Source organism: Salvelinus alpinus, chromosome 4, assembly GCF_045679555.1.
Source record: "Salvelinus alpinus chromosome 4, SLU_Salpinus.1, whole genome shotgun sequence".
NCBI classification, from domain to species: domain Eukaryota; kingdom Metazoa; phylum Chordata; class Actinopteri; order Salmoniformes; family Salmonidae; genus Salvelinus; species Salvelinus alpinus.
The window spans coordinates 90,825,037-90,847,082 of record NC_092089.1 but is presented as its reverse complement, the minus strand read 5'-3'; the positions used below and the strand labels follow the sequence as shown (position 1 = coordinate 90,847,082).

Sequence of the window (22,046 nt, the reverse complement as noted above, 5' to 3'; positions counted from 1 at the left end):
AATTATAAAAAAAAGGTTCATTGTCACATTTGGCAAGACTGCACAAAACAGATCTGAAACCAGGCCATAAGTAGTCTAGCTTGGGAAGGAAATTCATCTGGCCAAAAGCACAAACCCTAACAGGTGTAAGGAGGAGTTTAAAGTTCAACAAGGCCACAAGCTCATAGCATCTCAAATGTCCATTAGCTACCGTTAAATAATCAATTAGGAATATCATTCAACAGTGAATGAATGTCAATTAATCAATTCTTAATAAAAACAGGCAGAGGTGGTTTACAATCTACTCCTAATGTAGTTCCTGAACAGGACTGGCTACGTTAGACCTTTACACATGAAATAAAATACAAATTACAGTGGAGATTAAACTAATCTGGTATTTTATAAAATTACAAAAAACACTTATTGGGAGAGGCATCATGCTTTTTAAGAGAGAGAGAGGTGTCTGACCCAATGCACTCTGTAGTTTAGGAGAGGGAAGGAGTTTAATGAAGTATTTACAGTAACAATATTTTTCTTAACGTCAGTAATGTAGCATTGCTGAGGGAAGTTAAAAAGGACAGAGAGCAGTCAGAACACTCCATGTTAAAGGTCGTGACTTATATTTCCACTGGATACATTACATCAGAATAAGGAAAGATGGTGGGAGAGACAAAATACCTTTCCTCCACAGTTAGAAACATAGGAGGGACACTACGCCGAGACATAGCGGAAAAGAGGGACACTACACCAAGAGGAGGGACACTACACCAAGAGGAGGGACACGACACAGAGACATAGCGGAAAAGAGGGACACTACACCGACACATAGCGGAAAAGAGGGACACTACACCGACACATAGCGGAAAAGAGGGACACTACACCGACACATAGCGGAAAAGAGGGACACTACACCGAGACATAGCGGAAAAGAGGGACACTACACCGAGACATAGCGGAAAAGAGGGACACTACACCGACACATAGCGGAAAAGAGGGACACTACACCGACACATAGCGGAAAAGAGGGACACTACACCGACACATAGCGGAAAAGAGGGACACTACACCGAGACATAGCGGAAAAGAAGGACACTACACCAAGAGGAGGGACACTACACCAAGAGGAGGGACACTACACAGAGACATAGCGGAAAAGAGGGACACTACACCGACACATAGCGGAAAAGAGGGACACTACACCGACACATAGCGGAAAAGAGGGACACTACACCGAGACATAGCGGAAAAGAGGGACACTACACCGAGACATAGCGGAAAAGAGGGACACTACACCGAGACATAGCGGAAAAGAGGGACACTACACCGACACATAGCGGAAAAGAGGGACACTACACCGACACATAGCGGAAAAGAGGGACACTACACCGACACATAGCGGAAAAGAGGGACACTACACCGACACATAGCGGAAAAGAGGGACACTACACCGACACATAGCGGAAAAGAGGGACACTACACCGACACATAGCGGAAAAGAGGGACACTACACCGAGACATAGCGGAAAAGAGGGACACTACACCGAGACATAGCGGAAAAGAGGGACACTACACCGACACATAGCGGAAAAGAGGGACACTACACCGAGACATAGCGGAAAAGAGGGACACTACGCCGACACATAGCGGAAAAGAGGGACACTACGCCGAGACATAGCGGAAAAGAGGGACACTAAACCGAGACATAGCGGAAAAGAGGGACACTACACCGAGACATAGCGGAAAAGAGGGACACTACACCGACACATAGCGGAAAAGAGGGACACTACACCGAGACATAGCGGAAAAGAGGGACACTACGCCGACACATAGCGGAAAAGAGGGACACTACGCCGAGACATAGCGGAAAAGAGGGACACTAAACCGAGACATAGCGGAAAAGAGGGACACTACAGCGGCACATAGCGGAAAAGAGGGACACTACACCGAGACATAGCGGAAAAGAGGGACACTACACCAAGAGGAGGGACACTACACCAAGAGGGACACTACACCGAGACATAGCGGAAAAGAGGGACACTACGCCGACACATAGCGGAAAAGAGGGACACTACGCCGACACATAGCGGAAAAGAGGGACACTACGCCGACACATAGCGGAAAAGAGGGACACTACACCGACACATAGCGGAAAAGAGGGACACTACACCGACACATAGCGGAAAAGAGGGACACTACACCGACACATAGCGGAAAAGAGGGACACTACAGCGGCACATAGCGGAAAAGAGGGACACTACACCGAGACATAGCGGAAAAGAGGGACACTACAGCGGCACATAGCGGAAAAGAGGGACACTACACCGAGACATAGCGGAAAAGAGGGACACTACACCGAGACATAGCGGAAAAGAGGGACACTACACCAAGAGGAGGGACACTACACCAAGAGGGACACTACACCGACACATAGCGGAAAAGAGGGACACTACACCAAGAGGAGGGACACTACACCAAGAGGGGGGACACTACACCAAGAGGGACACTACACCAAGAGGAGGGACACTACACCGAGACATAGCGGAAAAGAGGGACACTACACCGACACATAGCGGAAAAGAGGGACACTACGCCGAGACATAGCGGAAAAGAGGGACACTACGCCGACACATAGCGGAAAAGAGGGACACTACGCCGACACAGCGGAAAAGAGGGACACTACACCGACACATAGCGGAAAAGAGGGACACTACACCGACACATAGCGGAAAAGAGGGACACTACACCGAGACATAGCGGAAAAGAGGGACACTACGCCGAGACATAGCGGAAAAGAGGGACACTAAACCGAGACATAGCGGAAAAGAGGGACACTACAGCGGCACATAGCGGAAAAGAGGGACACTACACCGAGACATAGCGGAAAAGAGGGACACTACACCAAGAGGGACACTACACCGAGACATAGCGGAAAAGAGGGACACTACACCGACACATAGCGGAAAAGAGGGACACTACACCGAGACATAGCGGAAAAGAGGGACACTACACCGAGACATAGCGGAAAAGAGGGACACTACACCAAGAGGGACACTACACCAAGAGGGACACTACACCGAGACATAGCGGAAAAGAGGGACACTACACCGACACATAGCGGAAAAGAGGGACACTACACCGACACATAGCGGAAAAGAGGGACACTACACCGACACATAGCGGAAAAGAGGGACACTACACCGACACATAGCGGAAAAGAGGGACACTACACCGACACATAGCGGAAAAGAGGGACACTACACCGAGACATAGCGGAAAAGAGGGACACTACGCCGACACATAGCGGAAAAGAGGGACACTACGCCGAGACATAGCGGAAAAGAGGGACACTACACCGACACATAGCGGAAAAGAGGGACACTACACCGAGACATAGCGGAAAAGAGGGACACTACACCAAGAGGAGGGACACTACACCAAGAGGGACACTACACCGAGACATAGCGGAAAAGAGGGACACTACACCGACACATAGCGGAAAAGAGGGACACTACACCGACACATAGCGGAAAAGAGGGACACTACACCGAGACATAGCGGAAAAGAGGGACACTACACCAAGAGGAGGGACACTACACCAAGAGGGACACTACGCCGAGACATAGCGGAAAATAGGAGGGTCTGAACATAAAAGAACCCTCCACCAAAAGAAGACTTATATGATGCTAGTACACATTCTGCCTAAATGCAAACAGGGTTCATAACTGAAGAGCGGGCGTTTTTAAAGGGAAACCGGAACTATCACCGCCACCCCTCCGTTCCATTGGCCGTACTAGCGCACCAGAGGTGTCTGTTTGAGGGCTATGAGGACCGAGCGCATCCGGGACACGTCCTTGGCTGTCTTGTTGGTCTTGGGGTTGAAGTCACAGAGACGGGCCACTCTCTCCCACTCCGTCCCTGGGCTGTCACCGTCAGCCTCGGACAGGAAGGCCTCTTCAGATGCCCTGGAGGAGGGAAGGAAGGGGAAGGGAGATATGGATGAGGTGTTTGAGGAACGGTGTCCCCGGACACAGATTAAGCCTGGTCCTGGACTAATACATTTTACAATGCTCAATGGAGAATGACATTTTATTCCAGGACTTTAATCTGAGTCAGGAAAACCGTCCCATAGAGATTAGCACCACTGACATGCCATGCTTTAATCTGTCCATGTCACAGACTCATAGCTCCACAAGTCACAGACTCATAGCTCCACAAGTCACAGACTCATAGCTCCACAAGTCACAGACTCATAGCTCCACAAGTCACAGACTCATAGCTCCACAAGTCACAGACTCATAGCTCCACAAGTCACAGACTCATAGCTCCACAAGTCACAGACTCATAGCTCCACAAGTCACAGACTCATAGCTCCACAAGTCACAGACTCATAGCGTATGTACATTTGACTAAAACTGACACACATGGTATTGAAAAAAGGCTACATGCATTTCTGGCAAATGATCACAACTGAAATAATTTGGATGAACACTGTTGTTGTGATTTATGGACATAGTCAAATAGAGTCCCTCCAAGACCCAAATGAGCCCTCACGTCATGTGACCCAACTGAGCCCTCACGTCATGTGATCCAACTGAGCCCTCACGTCATGTGACCCAACTGAGCCCTCACGTCATGTGACCCAACTGAGCCCTCACGTCATGTGACCCAACTGAGCCCTCACGTCATGTGTTATTCACTGGTTTGTTTCACAGTTGGAACATGCAAACAAAGTAACGACGGGTAACAAAAACAAAAAAAAGGAGAAAGCCAAGACAATACTACACCAAAAGCAGAAGAGTTGTAAAGCCTACACAAAGTCTAGCACTTCAGAGTTGGGCTGTTTGTAGAAAGTCTCATCAACAATCCTAGTGTGAGAGAGAAAGAGACAGGTCAGTGTCACACAACAGACAGAGTTAGGAGTTGTAAGCACAGGAAACCAGTGACCGGAGACGAGAGAACGAACAAGATTCAAGAGAGGAAGTTCCATCAGATGAACATTGTAGACTGATCAAGGTGGAATCCAGGTGGAAGCTATGACCCCCCTTATTGATGTCACCTGTTAAATCCCCTTCAAATCAGTGTAAATGAAGGGGAGGAGACGGGTTAAAGAAGAACATGTAAATCTTGAGACATCGATGGTGTATGTGTGCCATTCAGATGGTGAATGGGCAAGAAAAAAAAAGATTGAAGTGCCTTTGAACGGGGTATGGTAGTAGGTGTCAGGTGCAGCGGTTTGTGTCAAGAAATTGCAACACTGCTGGGTTTTTCCACGCTCAATAGTTTCCCGTGTCTATCACGAATGGTCCATCTCCCAAAGGACATCCAGCCAAAAGCAAGGCCAGTGGTGGAAAACAGGTCATCGACGAAAGAGGACAAAATGAGGCTGACATGAATTGTGCAGAGCAACAGACAGTCAGTCAACAGACAGTCAACCAGACAGTCAACCAGACAGTCCAGTACAACATTGGTGCCCAAAGACCCATACAAATAATGCAGAGGTCGTCATACCTTGAAACAAATGGGGTACGACAACCAACGACCTTACAGAGAAACAGAGGGCTAGGGAACGAAAACACTGGAGAATTGGGAAAAACATGGCCTGGTCTTGAAGAATCCTGGTTCCTGCCGTTTCAAAATGACGGGAGGGCTCCGTTCTAGATAGAACCACGAGTACATGCATCCATCACGCAGCGTGTCAACATTGCAGGCGGGTGGTGAGGGCTGTGTTTTCATGGCACACATTGGGCCCCTTGATAAAAGTGGAGCACCATTTGAATGGCACAAGATATCTGAACATTATTGTCAACCAGGTGCATCCCTTCATTGGCAGCAGTGTATCCATCTGCAAAATTGATTTTTTCCCCAGACGGATAATGCCCCATGCCACAAGGTTAGGATTGTCCAGGAATGGTTCCACCAACATGACGGGTGAATTCAGCTTACTGCAGTGACCTGCCCCAGTCACCGGAGATCAATCTAAATGAGCATCTGTGGGATGAGATGGAACGAGCTATTCAGAGGTCCACTACCAGCCAACTTGACACCACTGTTGGAAGCATTGTAGTCAACATGGGCCAGCATCCCTGTGGAATGCTTTCGACACCTAGAATCCATGCCCCGACAAATCGAGGCTGTTCTGAGGGCAAAAGGGGGTGCAACTCAATATTAGGAAGGTGTTCTTAATATTTTGTACACTGTATAGGTATAGAACAATTCCATTGTGTAATGATAAAACACAATACTGTCTTAATCATTGTAGTCCATACAGCAACAGGATATACTGCAATGTGACATTTCTAGGTAAATCGTTTTTTTCCTTACTTGCCTATGTGTACATTCCAATTGGCACCCTATTCACTATTTAGTGCACTACTTTTGACCAGAGCCCTATGGGCCTTAGAGTCGTACACTATATAGTGAACAAGGTGCCATTTGGGACACAACGGGTTTTGTTTTCTATATCCTGGCTGTGTTGTCCTGGACACAGTGCTAGCGTCTCTTCATGCTCAGTCACATTGCAGCAGGAAAGAGAGATGTAGATACTAACTGCTACCGTGCCAGACTGGACAGTCGGTTGGGAAGAGAAGATTGGTTTTACACTGAACAAAAATAATTTAAAAAAAGCAACATGTAAAGTGTTGGTCCCATATTTGATGAGCTGAAATAAAACATCCCAGAAATGTTCCATACTCACAAAAGATTGTTTTTCAAATTTTGTGCACAAATTAGTTTACATCCCTGTTAGTGAGCATTTGTCCTTTCCCAAGATAACCCAGCCACCTGACAGGTGTGTCATATCAAGAAGCTGATTAAACAGCATGATCATTACACAGGTGCACCTTGTGCTGGGGACAATAAAATACTACTGCTGTTGTCACACAACACAATGCCACAGATGTCTCAAGTTGAGAGAGCGTGCAATTGGCATGCTGACTGCAGGGATGTCCACCAGAGCTGTTGCCAAATAATTTTATGTTCATTTTTCTCTACCATAAGCTGCCTCCAATGTTTTAGAGAATTTGGCAGTACGTCCAACCGGCCTCACAACCGCAGACCAGGACCTCCACATCCAGCTTCTACACCTGCGGTATCGTCTGAGACCAGCCACCTGGACAGCTGATATAACTGTGGGTTTGAACAATAATTTCTGCACAAACTGTCAGAAACCGTCTCAGGGAAGCTCATCTGCGTACTCGTCGTCCTCACCAGGGTCTTGACCTGACTGCAGTTCAGCGTCATAAACAGACTTCAGTGGGCAAATGCTCACCTTCGATGGTGACTGGCATGCTGAAGAAGTGTGCTCTTCGCGGATGAATCCCAGATTCAACTGTACCGGGCAGATGGCAGACGGTTTGAGCGGTTTGCTGTCGTCATCGTTGTGAACAGAGTGCCCCATGGTGGCGGTGGGGTTATGGTATGGGTTATGGTATGGGTTATGGTAGGGGTTATGGTAGGGGTTATGGTATGGGTTATGGTAGGGGTTATGGTAGGGGTTATGGTAGGGGTTATGGTAGGGGTTATGGTATGGGTTATGGTATGGGTTATGGTATGGGTTATGGTAGGGGTTATGGTAGGGGTTATGGTAGGGGTTATGGTAGGGGTTATGGTAGGGGTTATGGTAGGGGTTATGGTAGGGGTTATGGTAGGGGTTATGGTAGGGGTTATGGTAGGGGTTATGGTAGGGGTTATGGTAGGGGTTATGGTATGGGTTATGGTATGGGTTATGGTATGGGTTATGGTAGGGGTTATGGTAGGGGTTATGGTAGGGGTTATGGTATGGGTTATGGTATGGGTTATGGTAGGGGTTATGGTAGGGGTTATGGTAGGGGTTATGGTATGGGTTATGGTATGGGTTATGGTATGGGTTATGGTATGGGTTATGGTAGGGGTTATGGTATGGGTTATGGTAGGGGTTATGGTAGGGGTTATGGTAGGGGTTATGGTATGGGTTATGGTATGGGTTATGGTATGGGTTATGGTATGGGTTATGGTATGGGTTATGGTATGGGTTATGGTATGGGTTATGGTAGGGGTTATGGTATGGGTTATGGTATGGGTTATGGTATGGGTTATGGTATGGGTTATGGTAGGGGTTATGGTATGGGTTATGGTAGGGGTTATGGTATGGGTTATGGTAGGGGTTATGGTAGGGGTTATGGTAGGGGTTATGGTAGGGGTTATGGTAGGGGTTATGGTATGGGTTATGGTATGGGTTATGGTATGGGTTATGGTATGGGTTATGGTATGGGTTATGGTATGGGTTATGGTAGGGGTTATGGTAGGGGTTATGGTATGGGTTATGGTATGGGTTATGGTAGGGGTTATGGTATGGGTTATGGTATGGGTTATGGTAGGGGTTATGGTATGGGTTATGGTATGGGTTATGGTAGGGGTTATGGTATGGGTTATGGTATGGGTTATGGTATGGGTTATGGTATGGGTTATGGTAGGGGTTATGGTATGGGTTATGGTAGGGGTTATGGTAGGGGTTATGGTATGGGTTATGGTATGGGTTATGGTATGGGTTATGGTATGGGTTATGGTAGGGGTTATGGTATGGGTTATGGTATGGGTTATGGTATGGGTTATGGTATGGGTTATGGTATGGGTTATGGTATGGGTTATGGTATGGGTTATGGTAGGGGTTATGGTAGGGGTTATGGTATGGGTTATGGTATGGGTTATGGTAGGGGTTATGGTATGGGTTATGGTAGGGGTTATGGTATGGGTTATGGTATGGGTTATGGTATGGGTTATGGTAGGGGTTATGGTAGGGGTTATGGTAGGGGTTATGGTATGGGTTATGGTATGGGTTATGGTACAAGCTACGGACAATGAACACAATTGCATCTTAAATCGATGGCAATTTGAATGCACATACGTGACCAAAAGTATATGGACACCTGCTTGTCAAACATCTCATTCCAAAATCATGGGCATTAATATGGAGTTGGTCCCCCCCCTTTGCTGCTGTAACAGCCTCCACTCTTCTGGGAAGGCTTTCCACTAGATGTTGGAACATTGCTGTTATAACAGGCTCCACTCTTCTGGGAAGGCTTTCCACTAGATGTTGGAACATTGCTGCTATAACAGCCTCCACTCTTCTGGGAAGGATTTCCACTAGATGTTGGAACATTGCTGCTATAACAGCCTCCACTCTTCTGGGAAGGCTTTCCACTAGATGTTGGAACATTGCTGCTATAACAGCCTCCACTCTTCTGGGAAGGCTTTCCACTAGATGTTGGAACATTGCTGCTATAACAGCCTCCACTCTTCTGGGAAGGCTTTCCACTAGATGTTGGAACATTGCTGCGGAGACTCTGTGCAGGCCAGTCAAGTTCTTCCACACCTATCTCAACAAACCATTTCTGTATGGACCTCGCTTTGTGCACGGGGGCATTGTCATGCTGAAACAGCAGAGGGTCTTCCCCAAAATGTTGCCACAAAGTTGGAAGCACAGAATCATCTAGAATGCCAATGTATGCTGTAGCGTTAAGATCCACTGGAAATAAGGGACCCGAACCATAAAAAACAGCCCCAGACCATTATTCCTCCTTCACAAAACTGTGTTGTGGCAGGTAGTGTCCTCCTGGCATTCACCAAACCCTGAACAGCAGAATCCACTAATTTGAAGGGGTGTCCACATACTTTTGTTTATATAGTATAGATACCGTGATCCCGAGGCCCCTTCCTTGTCGTTCCATTCATCCACCGCCATCACCTCATGTTTCAGCATGATAACACACGGCCCCATGTCGCAAGGATATGTACACATTTTCAGTTCTTCCATGGCTTGCATACTCAGACATGTCAGCCATTGAGCATGTTTGGGATGCTCTGGATGAATGTGTATGACAGTGGTTTCCAGTTCCCGCCAACATCCAGCAACTTCGCACAGCCATTGAAGAGGAGTGGGACAACATTTGCAGTTGTAAATGAGAACTTGTTCTCAACTAACTTACCTGGTTAAATAAAGATGAAAAAAAATAAAAAATTCCATAGGCCAATCAACAGCCTGATCAACTCTGCGAAGGAGATGTCGCGCCAGATACTGACCAGTTTTCTGATCCACAACCCTACTTTAATTTTTTTTTTTAAGGCATCTGTAACCAACATATCTGTATTCTTAGTCATGTGAAAATCAGTAGATTAGGGCCTAATGAATTCATTTCAATTTAATAATTTTACTCTTAACTCAGTAAAATCTTTCAAATGTTTGCATGTTGCGTTTCTTATTTTTGTTCAGTACAGAACAAAGCAAAGACCCCAAAGAATAAAAGATGTTTACGACTGAAAGAGAAAAGCATGAACTGGATAGAAATACTTTAATAGTTATTTACATTCGGAAAGTATTCAGACCCCTTCATTTTTCCCACATTTCGTTACAGCCTTATTCTAAAATGGATTCAAGTATGTTTTCCTCCCCCTCAATCTACACACAATACCCCATAAATGACAAACCGAAAACAGGTTTAGAAATTCTTGCAAATGTATAAAATAAAAACTGAAATACCTTATTTACATAAGCAATTAGACTTTTTGCTAAGAGACTCGAAATTGAGCTCAGATGCATCCTGTTTCCATTTATCATCCTTGAGATGTTTCTACAACTTCATTGGAGTCCACCTGTGGGAAATTAAATTGATAGGACATGATTTGGAAAGGCACACACCTGTCTATATAAGGTCCCACATTTGACAGTGCCAGTCAGAGCAAAAACAAAGCCATGAGGTTGAAGGAATTGTCCGTAGAGCTCCGAGACAGGATTATGTCGAGGCACAGATCTGGGGAAGGGTGGAAAAACATTTCTGCAGCATTGAAAGTCCCCAAGAACACAGTGGCCTCCATCATTCTCAAAGATGGGGCGGCAGGTAGCCTAGTGGTTAGAGCGTTGGGCCAGTAACCGAAAGGTTGCTGGATCGAATCCCTGAGTTGACAAGGTATAAATCTGTCGTTCTGCCCCTGAACAAGGCAGTTAACCCACTGTTTCCTGGTAGGCCGTCATTGTCAATGAGAATTTGTTCTTATCTGCCTAGTTGGTCTGATGAAACCAAGACTGAACTATTTGGCCAGAATGCCATGCGTCACATCTGAAGGAAACCTGGCACCATCCCTACAGTGAAGCATGGTGGTGGCAGCATCATGCTGTGGGGATGTTTTTCAGGGACTGGAAGACTAGTCAGGATATAGGCAAAGATGAACGGCGCAAAGTACAGAGAAATCCTTGATGAAAACCTGCTCCAGAGCACTCAGGACCTCCAGACTAGGGTGAAGGTTCACCTTCCAACAGGACAACGACCCTGAGCACACAGCCAAGACAACGCAGGAGTGGCTTCGGGACAAGTCTCTGAATGTCCTTGAGTGGCCCAGCCAGAGCCCGGACTTGAACCCCATCGAACATCTCTAGAGAGACCTGAAAATAGCTGTGCAGCGATGCTCCCCATCCAACCTGTAATGAGCTTGAGAGGATCTGCAGAAAATAATGGGAGAAACTCCCCAAATACAGGTGTGCCAAGCTTGTAGCGTCATATCCAAGAAGACTCGAGGCTGTAATCACTTCCAAAGGTGCTTAAACAAAGTACTGAGTAAAGGGTCTGAATACTTATGTAAATGTAATATTTCAGTGCTTTCTTTTTATACATTTCCCCCCAAAAAATCTAAAAAACTGTTTTTGCTTTGTAATTATGGGGTATTATGTGTAGATTGATGAGGAAAAACTACAATTTAATCAATTTTATAATAAAGCTGTAACGTAACAAGATGTGGAAAAAGTCTAGAGGTCTGAATACTTCCCGAAAGCACTGCAAGTGTAGGATAACACAGGGCGTTAAAATAGTTAAACATTAGTTCATAGTTAAATCAACTTTGATAAATCAATACAAACGTAAATAAGTCATTTACGTGTCATTTAGTTATTTCCTTAGCTTAAAGAAATAAGGTTGAGTTTTCCATCCACTTTCCTTAGTTTATGCCAGTTCAGATCTAATACAACATTTCAGCTTGGTGACACCCTAAATACATTTAACATTTACATTTAAGTCATTTAGCAGACGCTCTTATCCAGAGCGACTTACAAATTGGAATGAACAATATCTGGCTGTTACAAAAAGCAAGCCAACAAAACATTGGAGCCCTGGGGGCAGAGGTCAGCTCACAGTTACAAGTTTACACTCTGTTCAAATCAAATCAAGTTTATTTTATATAGCCCTTCGTACATCAGCTAATATCTCGAAGTGCTGTACAGAAACCCAGCCTAAAACCCCAAACAGCAAGCAATGCAGGTGTAGAAGCACGGTGGCTAGGAAAAACTCCCTAGAAAGGTTGAGGATATTTAACCAGGAAATCCTGTCCACATTATTGTATATATCTTTTTAGGTACATGAATAACGTCAATTTTGTGTGACAGTCTATTGGAAGTCTGTAAGCCTAAGCTCATATATCCCATTTCCTGATCTGTCACGAAATAACAAGGAAATAACCACAGAAACACACATTCTTATAACATTGTTGATCTTAGATTCTGATAACTATTAATTCAGATTCATTAGATGCATATTTAGCCTAATATATATTTAGTATATTGTTATACTTGTATTTCCTGTTATGTTAGTTGAGGGAACCATGTAGGAAGTAAACAGAGTTAGGTAGGAACTAACTTGTTGTTGGCCTTTTTCTTCTCCATCTGTTCATTCTGGTGCACATGCCAGTCGTCCAGCTCTTTCTTGGCCTTCTCTTTCCACTCAGCCTCCGCAGCCTTGGACGCAGAGTCTTCAGGGTTCACATACACACAGGGAAAGATGGGGATGGTATGATCAATACAGAATCTGCACAATACCAAGGGTAGTATTCAGTAGGAACAAAACGGAAGCAAACAGGCAGAAATGGGCAGGACTACCTGAATTTGTCCAATAAGAATTGCTTGTTTTCATGTTCCGTTGCAAAACGTTTTGCTACTGTGTGCACTAATGAATACCCACCCAGGTTGAAATGTTTTAGTCCACAATGCATTGTATGAGCTACAGAAGATGATGCTCTTTTCTCAGGAGATCAACTACAGAGTCAATACAGCAAGAACAAGACCACCTCAAGCATACCATACAGGACATGACACTGAGTGGAACCCAAATTTAAGGGTGGTTCACACACAGAAATAAACAGACTATTCAACTTAATATTTGTCGGCCTTTTATTTAGCTTTTTAAGCAGGCAGGGGGAAAAATGTGACATTTAGGTGTCAACCTTCGTCAGTGTGTACATTGACTGGACAAAATACTGACTGAGAAGTCAGTAGTAGATACTGCATGTATCGCAGCGGTAGTAGTATGTAAGTGTGATGTTAGTGTGAAGTACACGTCCTTCTACACCTGCATTGCTTGCTGTTTGGGTTTTTTAGGCTGGGTTTATGTACAGCACTTTGAGATATCAGCTGATGTACAAAGGGCTATATAAATACATTTGATTTGAAGTAGCTGTGTGTGTCCAAACTGGCACCCTATTCCCTACATAGTGCACTACTTTTGACAAGAGCTCTATGGACCCTGGCTAAAAATATTGCACTATATAGGGAATAGAGTGCCATTTGGGCCATACTATAGCCTCTGTTGTTTACTTACCTAGTTGCTCCAGCCGTGCCTTCTGCTCCTCCCTCCACTTACGCAGGCTCTCAGGCTCTGCTCGCAGAGAGTCCACCTGGGCGATGGCCGCATAGCTGTCCGATGGACCGTTGGACTCCTGGGGGGAGAAGAACCAGGACCAGGCATAAGGACCACCAGTCATAAGCTGTGTTTACAAAGGCAGCCCAATTATTGGCAAAACACCTGATCTGATTGGTCAAAAGACCAATTAGTGGAAAAATACATCAGAATTGGGTTGCCCGTGTAAATGCAGCCATAAGACCAGGCATATGTAACAGTATAACTTTAGTACGTAGACTAGCCCATTTTGAACTGATGTATCCTAGCTTGCGGTGCCTGCAGGCTAGACAAACACCATACATAAGGCATAGTGCCGAGCGATTAACCAAAATGTTGATTATTAAACAACTAATTGACCGACGTCGTTTCAAATATTAGAATTCCATTTTGTAACATTTTTATCTGTGAGGTCGATGTGCAGTTTCTGTAGAGATAAATCTGAACTGTGCGATTGTAGTATGGATTTGTAGTTTCCAACAGACCAATATTCAACACAGTTTAGTGCAGACAACTTGGTAATTAACTACAATGACCATAATCCACTGCGCGCCCGCTTAAACTTGTCCTGTCTGTGCAGCGCAGACAAAGAGAGAGAATGCACAATCGAGGGGGATAGAAAGCAATTGCTTCGCGAGCCTGAAAATACACAATTTAAGTGATTGATAGTTGGTATTCAGCAGTTAAATAAATAGGCCTATGACTTATTTACTTTGAAGAAATACTAAAATAGTTATTTTGTCAGACAGCAGCTCTATAGAGATGAGACGATGACTTGGGAGTGAAACAAAATCATTGAATAAATGATGGTTAATAAGTGACAAGCATTAGTCACTACAATCATGGGACTTTTATGAACAATTTTATTCTGTGTTGTTACAGCATTCAACTCACATAATGCTTTTATTGTCCCCCCCCCCAAAAAATTGAAACTGAAATCTGTGATCATTTTTTAAATAATCTAACCGACCTCAAAAAGCATTAAATCGCTCAGCACTAAAAAGGCATGAGGACAACCAGGTCATTCAATAGTAACAGCTGGACACGGAGGAACAAATGCATAAATCTTTAAAAGGGTAGCTGAACTATCTGATTTGGCCTCATTTTAGATTTGGCTCATTTAAGAAATACCAACAGGTATGACCATTCAAAGGTGAGTTGGTTTCGGGGTGTGGTTTGATGTGGATGTCTTGTGTGCGTGTTTGCAGGTGAGAAGAGTTAGCCAAATCATTTTTCACCAATAAGCATTAGCCTTGGTGTGCAACCGTGGCAAAGTTGGTTTAACAATAAATTACACAATGTAAACGAGACAATATTAATGTTTCACACCTTTTAGTTCTCATTAAATGCTTTCAATATCTGTATATGATTTTCTATAGTTGTTTTGAGGTTTTTTTAAGTATTGGAATTTTTACATATAGTCCCATGTAGCCTACATTGTGTAGTTTACAGATGATCCCTAACTAGCCCCATTGGGATATCCAAAGTCAAACCACATTTACCACGGCATTATGATGGAGTCAGTGATGATTACTTGTGTGCTGCCTGCTGTGGGCACGATTGAAACAAACCCAACCTTAATTGACATTATGTTGTGAGGTACAAAACACTGTTATGGGTGACACTGATTTTGACCAAAATTATCCTATTTACACTGTTGTCAATAAATAATAGAATAATAGAATAAATAATTTGGACTCATAGGCTGTTTTCTAAAATATATATATTTACGGGCAGTTGGTCTTTACGTTACCCAAGAAAGGTTATTTTCATGCTTCCTTGAACAATGGACTTACCATAGAGAATGTAGTCGGCCACAGCCTCTCTTACAAAACTAACCTGCAATAACATGTCCAAGTACATCATTAACAAACAAAAATAATTCTCATTAGAAGTGTTCCTCTCTTACCAGCACAAACATGTTTCCGTTTACCGTGGCTGCTGAAGCCTCTGCAAATCCGGCATCTGACAGATGAAACAACGAACGACTTTAAAGAGAACCGTACATGATATGCTTAGCGTTATTCTAACCTACGTTAGCTAAAGTCAATTTGCTTTCGAGGGGTGGATAGCTAGTGACACAGTAATGCATTAACACTTGTTTGGGCAGTAAGGTAAACTAGCTTCTCACCACCACCATTGGCTAACCTAATTTAACCTGAGGATAGCTTCAAGACATTACACACTCACATTCAGACAAGTGACACATCTTTAGTCATCATTTAGACGACATCATTCCCCTCAGGGTGTAACGTTAGTGTGCCGCACCAACTAAAGTAACGTTACTGTTTACATTGACAGCTGTCAATTAGCTAACTAAAAATCAGGCTAATTTAGCTAACTAACTAGTTGTCTGGTTATCTAACTATAGTACTAATACAAGTTTAAAATGTTGTCTCCGTTGTATGTAACGTTACTTCTAGTTTGGGAGTTAGTTTAGCTAACATGCTAACTTAGCATCTAGTTAGCAACTTACCATATTCTACAGGAGCAGGTGAATCAGCTGTCGGCGGTTGTTCGGGGAACTCGGCGGGTCCCTCCAAAGCTCCGAGTCCTTCGTCATTCTCTATCACCGCTATTTCGCTTTCTTGCTGGGCTAAGAAAGCTGCTGCTGGGTCCACCTCGACAGGCAGCACTCCGTTGTCAGATGGGAACCCGAAATCTGAATCAGCCATCTTTCACAACAAAACCCCCAAAAAATGAAGTGTAGCTAGCCACTTAAATACCGTTATATTATTGCTTGGTATCTTGCTGGCTATCAATTAATTGAGCTGAGAGAGAGAAGCGCTTATGATGATGGATATATCTGACTCAGGCAGAATATGCAACTAACCCAACTTTTCATGAACGGTTGTCAGCTAATAGAACAATGAATAAGGACTGTGATGATTCATGATTGCTCACTTTCAACTTGCCTGGCCTGCCATACGAACTTCCAACTTTTGGTTTATTAGGATGTGTCTCTATCTGCTGGAGAAACCTAGAAATGCACTCCTATTTCCTAACCGGTATCTGAACTAAACGTTTTCTTCTTGCCTAATTAGGCTATTATGTATACACTTTTTCTATTTGTTATTATTGAATAGACCATACTATCAGAATATAATATAATTGGAATACAATACAATAAATTATTTTCTATTTTCAAAAGTGTCCGTGTAAAATTACACCTTTCTGCATAATCAGACGAGTGATCATTTTAGGGTCATGTGGGGCAATTGATTGCTTATTCTTAGTCGCCTTTTATATATTTCAGAATATATGGGAAATAGAGAATGTTAGGGAAAAGCAACAGCTAGAGTCTCCGGCGCACCACCTCCCGTAGGAGAGCACAGACGAAGGGCAGGGATCCCCCCCCCCCCCCCCCCCCCCCATGTGACTTGCTGACGTTACAGTAGGACGCTGCTAAAGAGGAATGCAGGGAATGAACGCTGCTTAAGAAGGGATCCACAGTGCCCCTGACGTCCAAGTCGAGGAAGTCCGAAGTTTAGTTTTCGGCTGGGTTACTTGTTTGATTCACATATTTCTTTCAGATCTCGACTACGGTAGGCCGACTCACGATGTCCGGCGATCATCATAATGACAAGGAGGTAGGTTCATGGGGGGAAAACTATATTCTAATTTATGAATGCAACTATCGATTTCTACATGGACTACAATGTGTTGTAGCCAAGTCTGTAAAACATACATACCCTTGTCTGACGTTAGATTGTATGAAGTTACAATGAAAAAAATGATGATTTTTAAGTTGCTCTTTTCCTTTTACATGAAAGTAAGATATTTAGCTGTTTATCTTGGTGGAATGAAACTTTCCCCGGCGACAGCGGTCTAGACCTCGAAGTGGGTCTCGTCTTGATCGGGCCTGTCTTGATCTTGCAGCCCTTTCTTATCGCATTCCACAATATTCAAAAAGCAATATATTATATATATTTCAACGCATGGTCTTGTTCAAAAGTTGTGTTTAACAGTTTCCTTCGTTTTACAAGAGACTGACTGTATGTAATGGTGTTGGAGTTACATTGTATCCTATCTATGTTAGTAGAGCAATAATGTCCTATTATGGATATCGCTTTCTACATTTGAATACCACCAGTTTATTGATCTGCCCTCGTTCCATAATTTAGTGTCGGCCAAAATATTTTGGGATATTTACAACACTTAAATGTATACTGAATAAAAATATAAACTCAACATGCAACAATTTCAAAGATTTTCCTGTGTTACAGTTCCTATAAGGAAATCAGTCAATTGAAATGACTACATTTAGAGTCTTATCTATGGATTTCACATGACTGGGCAGGGGCGCAGCCATGGGTGGACCTGGGAGGGTATAGGCCCACCAACTTGGGAGCCAAGCAGACTCACTGGGGAAGCAGGCCCAGCCAATCCAGAAGGAGTTTTTATTTCAGACAGAAATACTCCTCTGCCCACCCCTCTGACGATACCGCAGGTGAAGAAGCTGGATGTGGAGGTCCTGGGCTGGTGTGGTTACACGTGGTATGAGGTTGTGAGGCCAGTTCGATGTACTGCCAAATTCTCTAAAATAACATTGGAGGCAGCTTATGGTAGAGAAATGAACATTCAAAGCTTTGGTGGACATTCCTGCAGTCCGCATGCCAATTGCGCACTCCCTCAAAACTTGAGACATTTGTGGCATTGTGTTGTATGACAACTGCAGTGGTATTTTTTGTCCCCCCCAGCACAAGGTGCACCTGTGTAATCACGCTGTTTAATCAGCTTCTTGAAATGCAACACCTGTCAGTCAGGTGGATGGATTATTTTGACAAAGGATAAAATGCTCACTAACAGGGATGTAAACAAATTTGTGCACAACATTTGAGAAGCTTTTTTGTACATATGGAACACTCCTGGGATCTTTTATTTCAGCTTATGAAACATGGGACCAACACTTTACATGTTTTGTATTGTTGTTCAGTGTATTTAAAAAGAAAATAGAATACTGTTCCTGAAAACAAGCAACACTAGTTTCAATAGCGTTGTTGTCACTTCAGTGGTCTGTCTGTACGCAAGGCAACACTTTCATATCTTTGTTGCCAGTGGCTGTTACGGTAAACTACTAGGTTAAACCTCCTGAGTATCTTCATTTTGACACATGGAAAAAGTAACAGTGTAGCTTCCGTCCCTCTCCTCGCCCCTACCTGGGCTCGAAACCACCAGGAGACCCTCGAAGCACCGTTACCCATCACGCCACAAAAACCGCGGCCCTTGCAGAGCAAGGGGAACAACTACTTCAAGGTCTCGGAGCGAGTGATGTCACCGATTTGAAACGCTATAAGCGCGCACCACCGCTAACTAGCTAGCCATTTCACAGCGGTTACACCAGCATTCACTTAGATATACACAGAGTATACCAGACATTAGGAACACCTTGTACCCACCCTCCAATGCCTCCCACAGTTGTCAAGTTGTCTGGATGTCCTTTGGGTGAAGTACTGTTCTTGATGCACACGGGAAACTGTTGAGCGTGAAAAACCCAGCAGCGTTGCAGTTCTTGACACAAACCGGTGCGTCTGGGCACCTACTACTATACCCCCGTTCAAAGGCACTCAAATGTGTTGTCTTGCCCATTTCACCCTCTGAATGGTACACATACACAATCCATCTCTCGGTTGTCTCTAGGCTTAAAAATCCTTCTTTAACCCCGTCTCCCCCCCTTCGTCTACACTGATTTTTGAAGTGGATTTAACAAGTGACATCAATAAGGGATCATAGCTTTCGCCTGGTCAGTCTCTCATGGAAAGGGCAGTTCTTAATGTGTTATATACTCAGTGTAATTTACAATTTGAAGCTTAGTTTGAGTTAAATAGAATTAAAAACAAACTTTAAATTTTGATTCAGGAGTGTGGGCTACATAAACACGTCTCATTTAGCTAACGAGGGTATTTCAGTATATGAACAAGTCTCATTTAGCTAAAGACGGTATTTCAGTATTTATTTACAGGACCTCCTGAACCTGCTTTTTCTGGGCGTTGACGCCTGGCTGCTCTTCTACACTTTTTAAAGTGCGTCTCTGGTCTTGGAGGAAATACTGGAGGCCTAGTGACAGGATTCTCAAATTTGTTACCATCCTTTTTTTGTTGTTGGAGTTTTGTTCGTGTGACCTTTCACACATTACATCAGTCTAGATGTAACACCTATTTAGATCTGTGGGATACTAGGCTGTGGAGGGCTACGCTTGCTGACGTCGATATGAACACACTACCAGGAGCTAGTTCAGAGGGCAGATAGCGTTTTCTAATAGCAGAAGCTCGTTGGGTTGACTTGTTTTTTAGGGTAGCAATAAGTACATGTAGCCTACACCTTATCAATTCTTTTGATTCAGTTTTAAACATAAATCTAAGTTACTTTTTCACTGCATATCCATCTCTCGGTTGTCTCTAGGCTTAAAAATCCTTCTTTAACCACGTCTCCTCCCCTTCTTTAGAAAAAAGTCAAACCAGGTCTGTCTCTTTTGATGTCCTATATTCTAATTGCTGGTTTGTTTAAGGTTATAATGTCCTGAGTTGTACTTCATGTCCTCTGGAAGGAATGTGTTTTCTCAGTGGTCTTCACTTATCTTCTGCTCTTCTCTTCCTCTGCCATTCCTCCCGTTCTAAATATCTTTTGGCTTTTATGTGCGAAGCCTGTGCCAGATAATATGGGTAGTCGATGTTCCTCTCCTGCTCCTTTTCTCCGTTGCTGCCCCCCCCCTCTCCGTGACTCATGTGGGCTGAAATAGTTTGGTGTAGTTTTACATTCCTTATATAGCTCTCTGAGGAGAGGAGTGGAGTGTGTGTGTGTGTGGGGGGGGGGGAGAGGAGGCGGGAGGGCTTGCCTAGCTGTGTCACTGGGGGAGGGAGGAGGCGGGAGGGCTTGCCTGTCTGCCTAGCTGTGTCACTGGGGGAGGGAGAAAGTCAGCCCATCCTGCTTCAGCACTTCTAACACTTCTGTAGCTTTCTGCCAGCTTTGGGTTACCAGGAGGGCCTCATCAGGACAAGGTACGTTTGCATTGCAGGTAGCTCTGTGTCATGGGGACGTTTTGGATACCTTGGAGGGGAGAGTTATGGTGGGTGGAAGGGGGGGGGGGGGGTTGAGGTTTATCAATAGGCTTGTAACTCATTTGGCGAGAGCAGTAAGTGTCATGGCCTAAGGTCTCAGGTTGTCCTTGGTTCTTAAAATGACATGGGTTATGTGTTGTGCTGGCTGTGAGCGAAGGGAATATGCTGTACCAATGTAATTAAACCTGTATTACTTTGACAGATATGTTTTAACAACGAAGGCAATTATACAATTTCTATGGATTTGAAGGATATTTGTTTGTGGACAGACTGACTTTTGGCTAGTATGTGGAATAAGAGTGGACAGCGTAAATACATTCTCTAGAAGTGTCCTTTTTTAATTTGTATTTATTTTACCTTTTATTTAACTAGGCAAGTCTGTTAAGAACAAATTCTTATTTTCAATGACGGCCTAGGAACAGTGGGTTAACTGCCTTGTTCAGGGGGTAGAACGACAGATTTTTTTACCTTGTCAGCTCGGGGATTCGATCTTGCAACCTTTCGGTTACTAGTCCAACTCTCTAACCACTAGGCTACCTTGCCTCTGTTTGTTTCCTGGATGTCATGTGACAGAATTGTACTAGGCCTACATATTAATTCGTTTTTTCTTAGTTTATAATAAGGACATAACAATGGAGAGATTTAGCCTAGTTTGTGGTCTATACATAGTATGCCATTCATGTAGCTTTATTGCTGTGACTTGACTTACCTTAGTTAAATGTACTCACTGTAAGCCGCTCTGTATACAGTACCAGTCAAATGTTGGACACACCTACTCATTCCAGGGTTTAATTTATTTTTGACTATTTTCTACATTGTAGAATAATGGTGAAGACATTAAAAACTATGAAATAACATACGGAATCACGTAGTAACCAAAAAAGTGGTAAACAAATCTAAATATTTTATATTTGAGTATCTGCAAAGTAGCCACCCTTTGCCTTGACAGCTTTCCACATTCTTGGCATTCTCTCAACCAGCTTCATGAGGTAGTTGCCTGGAATGCATTTCAATTAACAGGTGTGCCATGTGGGAACTCCTTGTTAAAAGTGAATTTGTGGAATTTATTTCCTTAATGCGTTTGAGCCAATCAGTTGTGTTGTGACAAGGTAGGGTTGGAATACAGAAGATAGCCCTATTTGGTAAAAGACCAAGTCCATATTATGGCAAGAACAGATCAAATAAGCAAAGAGAAATGATAGTCTATCATTAATTTAAGACTTGGTCAGTCAATCTGGAAAATGTCAAAAATGTAAAGTTTCTTCACAAAAACCATTAAGTGCTATGTTGAAACTGGCTCTCATGAGGACCACCACAG

At 43.8% G+C, this 22,046-nt stretch overlaps 2 protein-coding genes across 6 annotated transcripts in view; one reads left to right on the top strand and one right to left on the bottom strand.

Annotated features, from left to right (window-relative positions):
* Window positions 1-3,625: 3,625 nt before the first annotated feature.
* Window positions 3,626-16,624, bottom strand: LOC139574661 (clathrin light chain B-like). Of its 2 annotated transcripts, XM_071399432.1 has the most exons (6): window positions 16,147-16,624; window positions 15,580-15,635; window positions 13,593-13,710; window positions 12,636-12,747; window positions 4,791-4,844; window positions 3,626-3,941 (listed from the first exon to the last, which is right to left on the bottom strand). In XM_071399432.1, the coding sequence occupies exons 1-6, from the start codon at window positions 16,343-16,345 to the stop codon at window positions 3,770-3,772; spliced, it is 711 nt and encodes a 236-aa protein (XP_071255533.1). In that variant the 5' UTR covers window positions 16,346-16,624; the 3' UTR covers window positions 3,626-3,769. The 2 variants fall into 2 exon arrangements, with proteins under 2 accessions (XP_071255533.1, XP_071255534.1); XM_071399433.1 differs by lacking the exon at window positions 4,791-4,844.
* A 470-nt stretch (window positions 16,625-17,094) lies between these two features.
* The window catches only part of LOC139574660 (PDZ and LIM domain protein 7-like), a 108,058-nt gene continuing 103,106 nt past the window's right edge, over window positions 17,095-22,046 (top strand). For 3 of the 4 annotated variants that reach the window (XM_071399428.1, XM_071399429.1, XM_071399431.1), the window contains exon 1: window positions 17,095-17,260. In XM_071399428.1, coding sequence (XP_071255529.1) covers window positions 17,231-17,260 — 30 coding nt within the window. In that variant the 5' untranslated portion in view covers window positions 17,095-17,230. Of the gene's footprint in view, window positions 17,261-20,513; window positions 20,669-22,046 lie in introns of those variants that run through there. The other variant, XM_071399430.1, reaches the window with a different exon arrangement.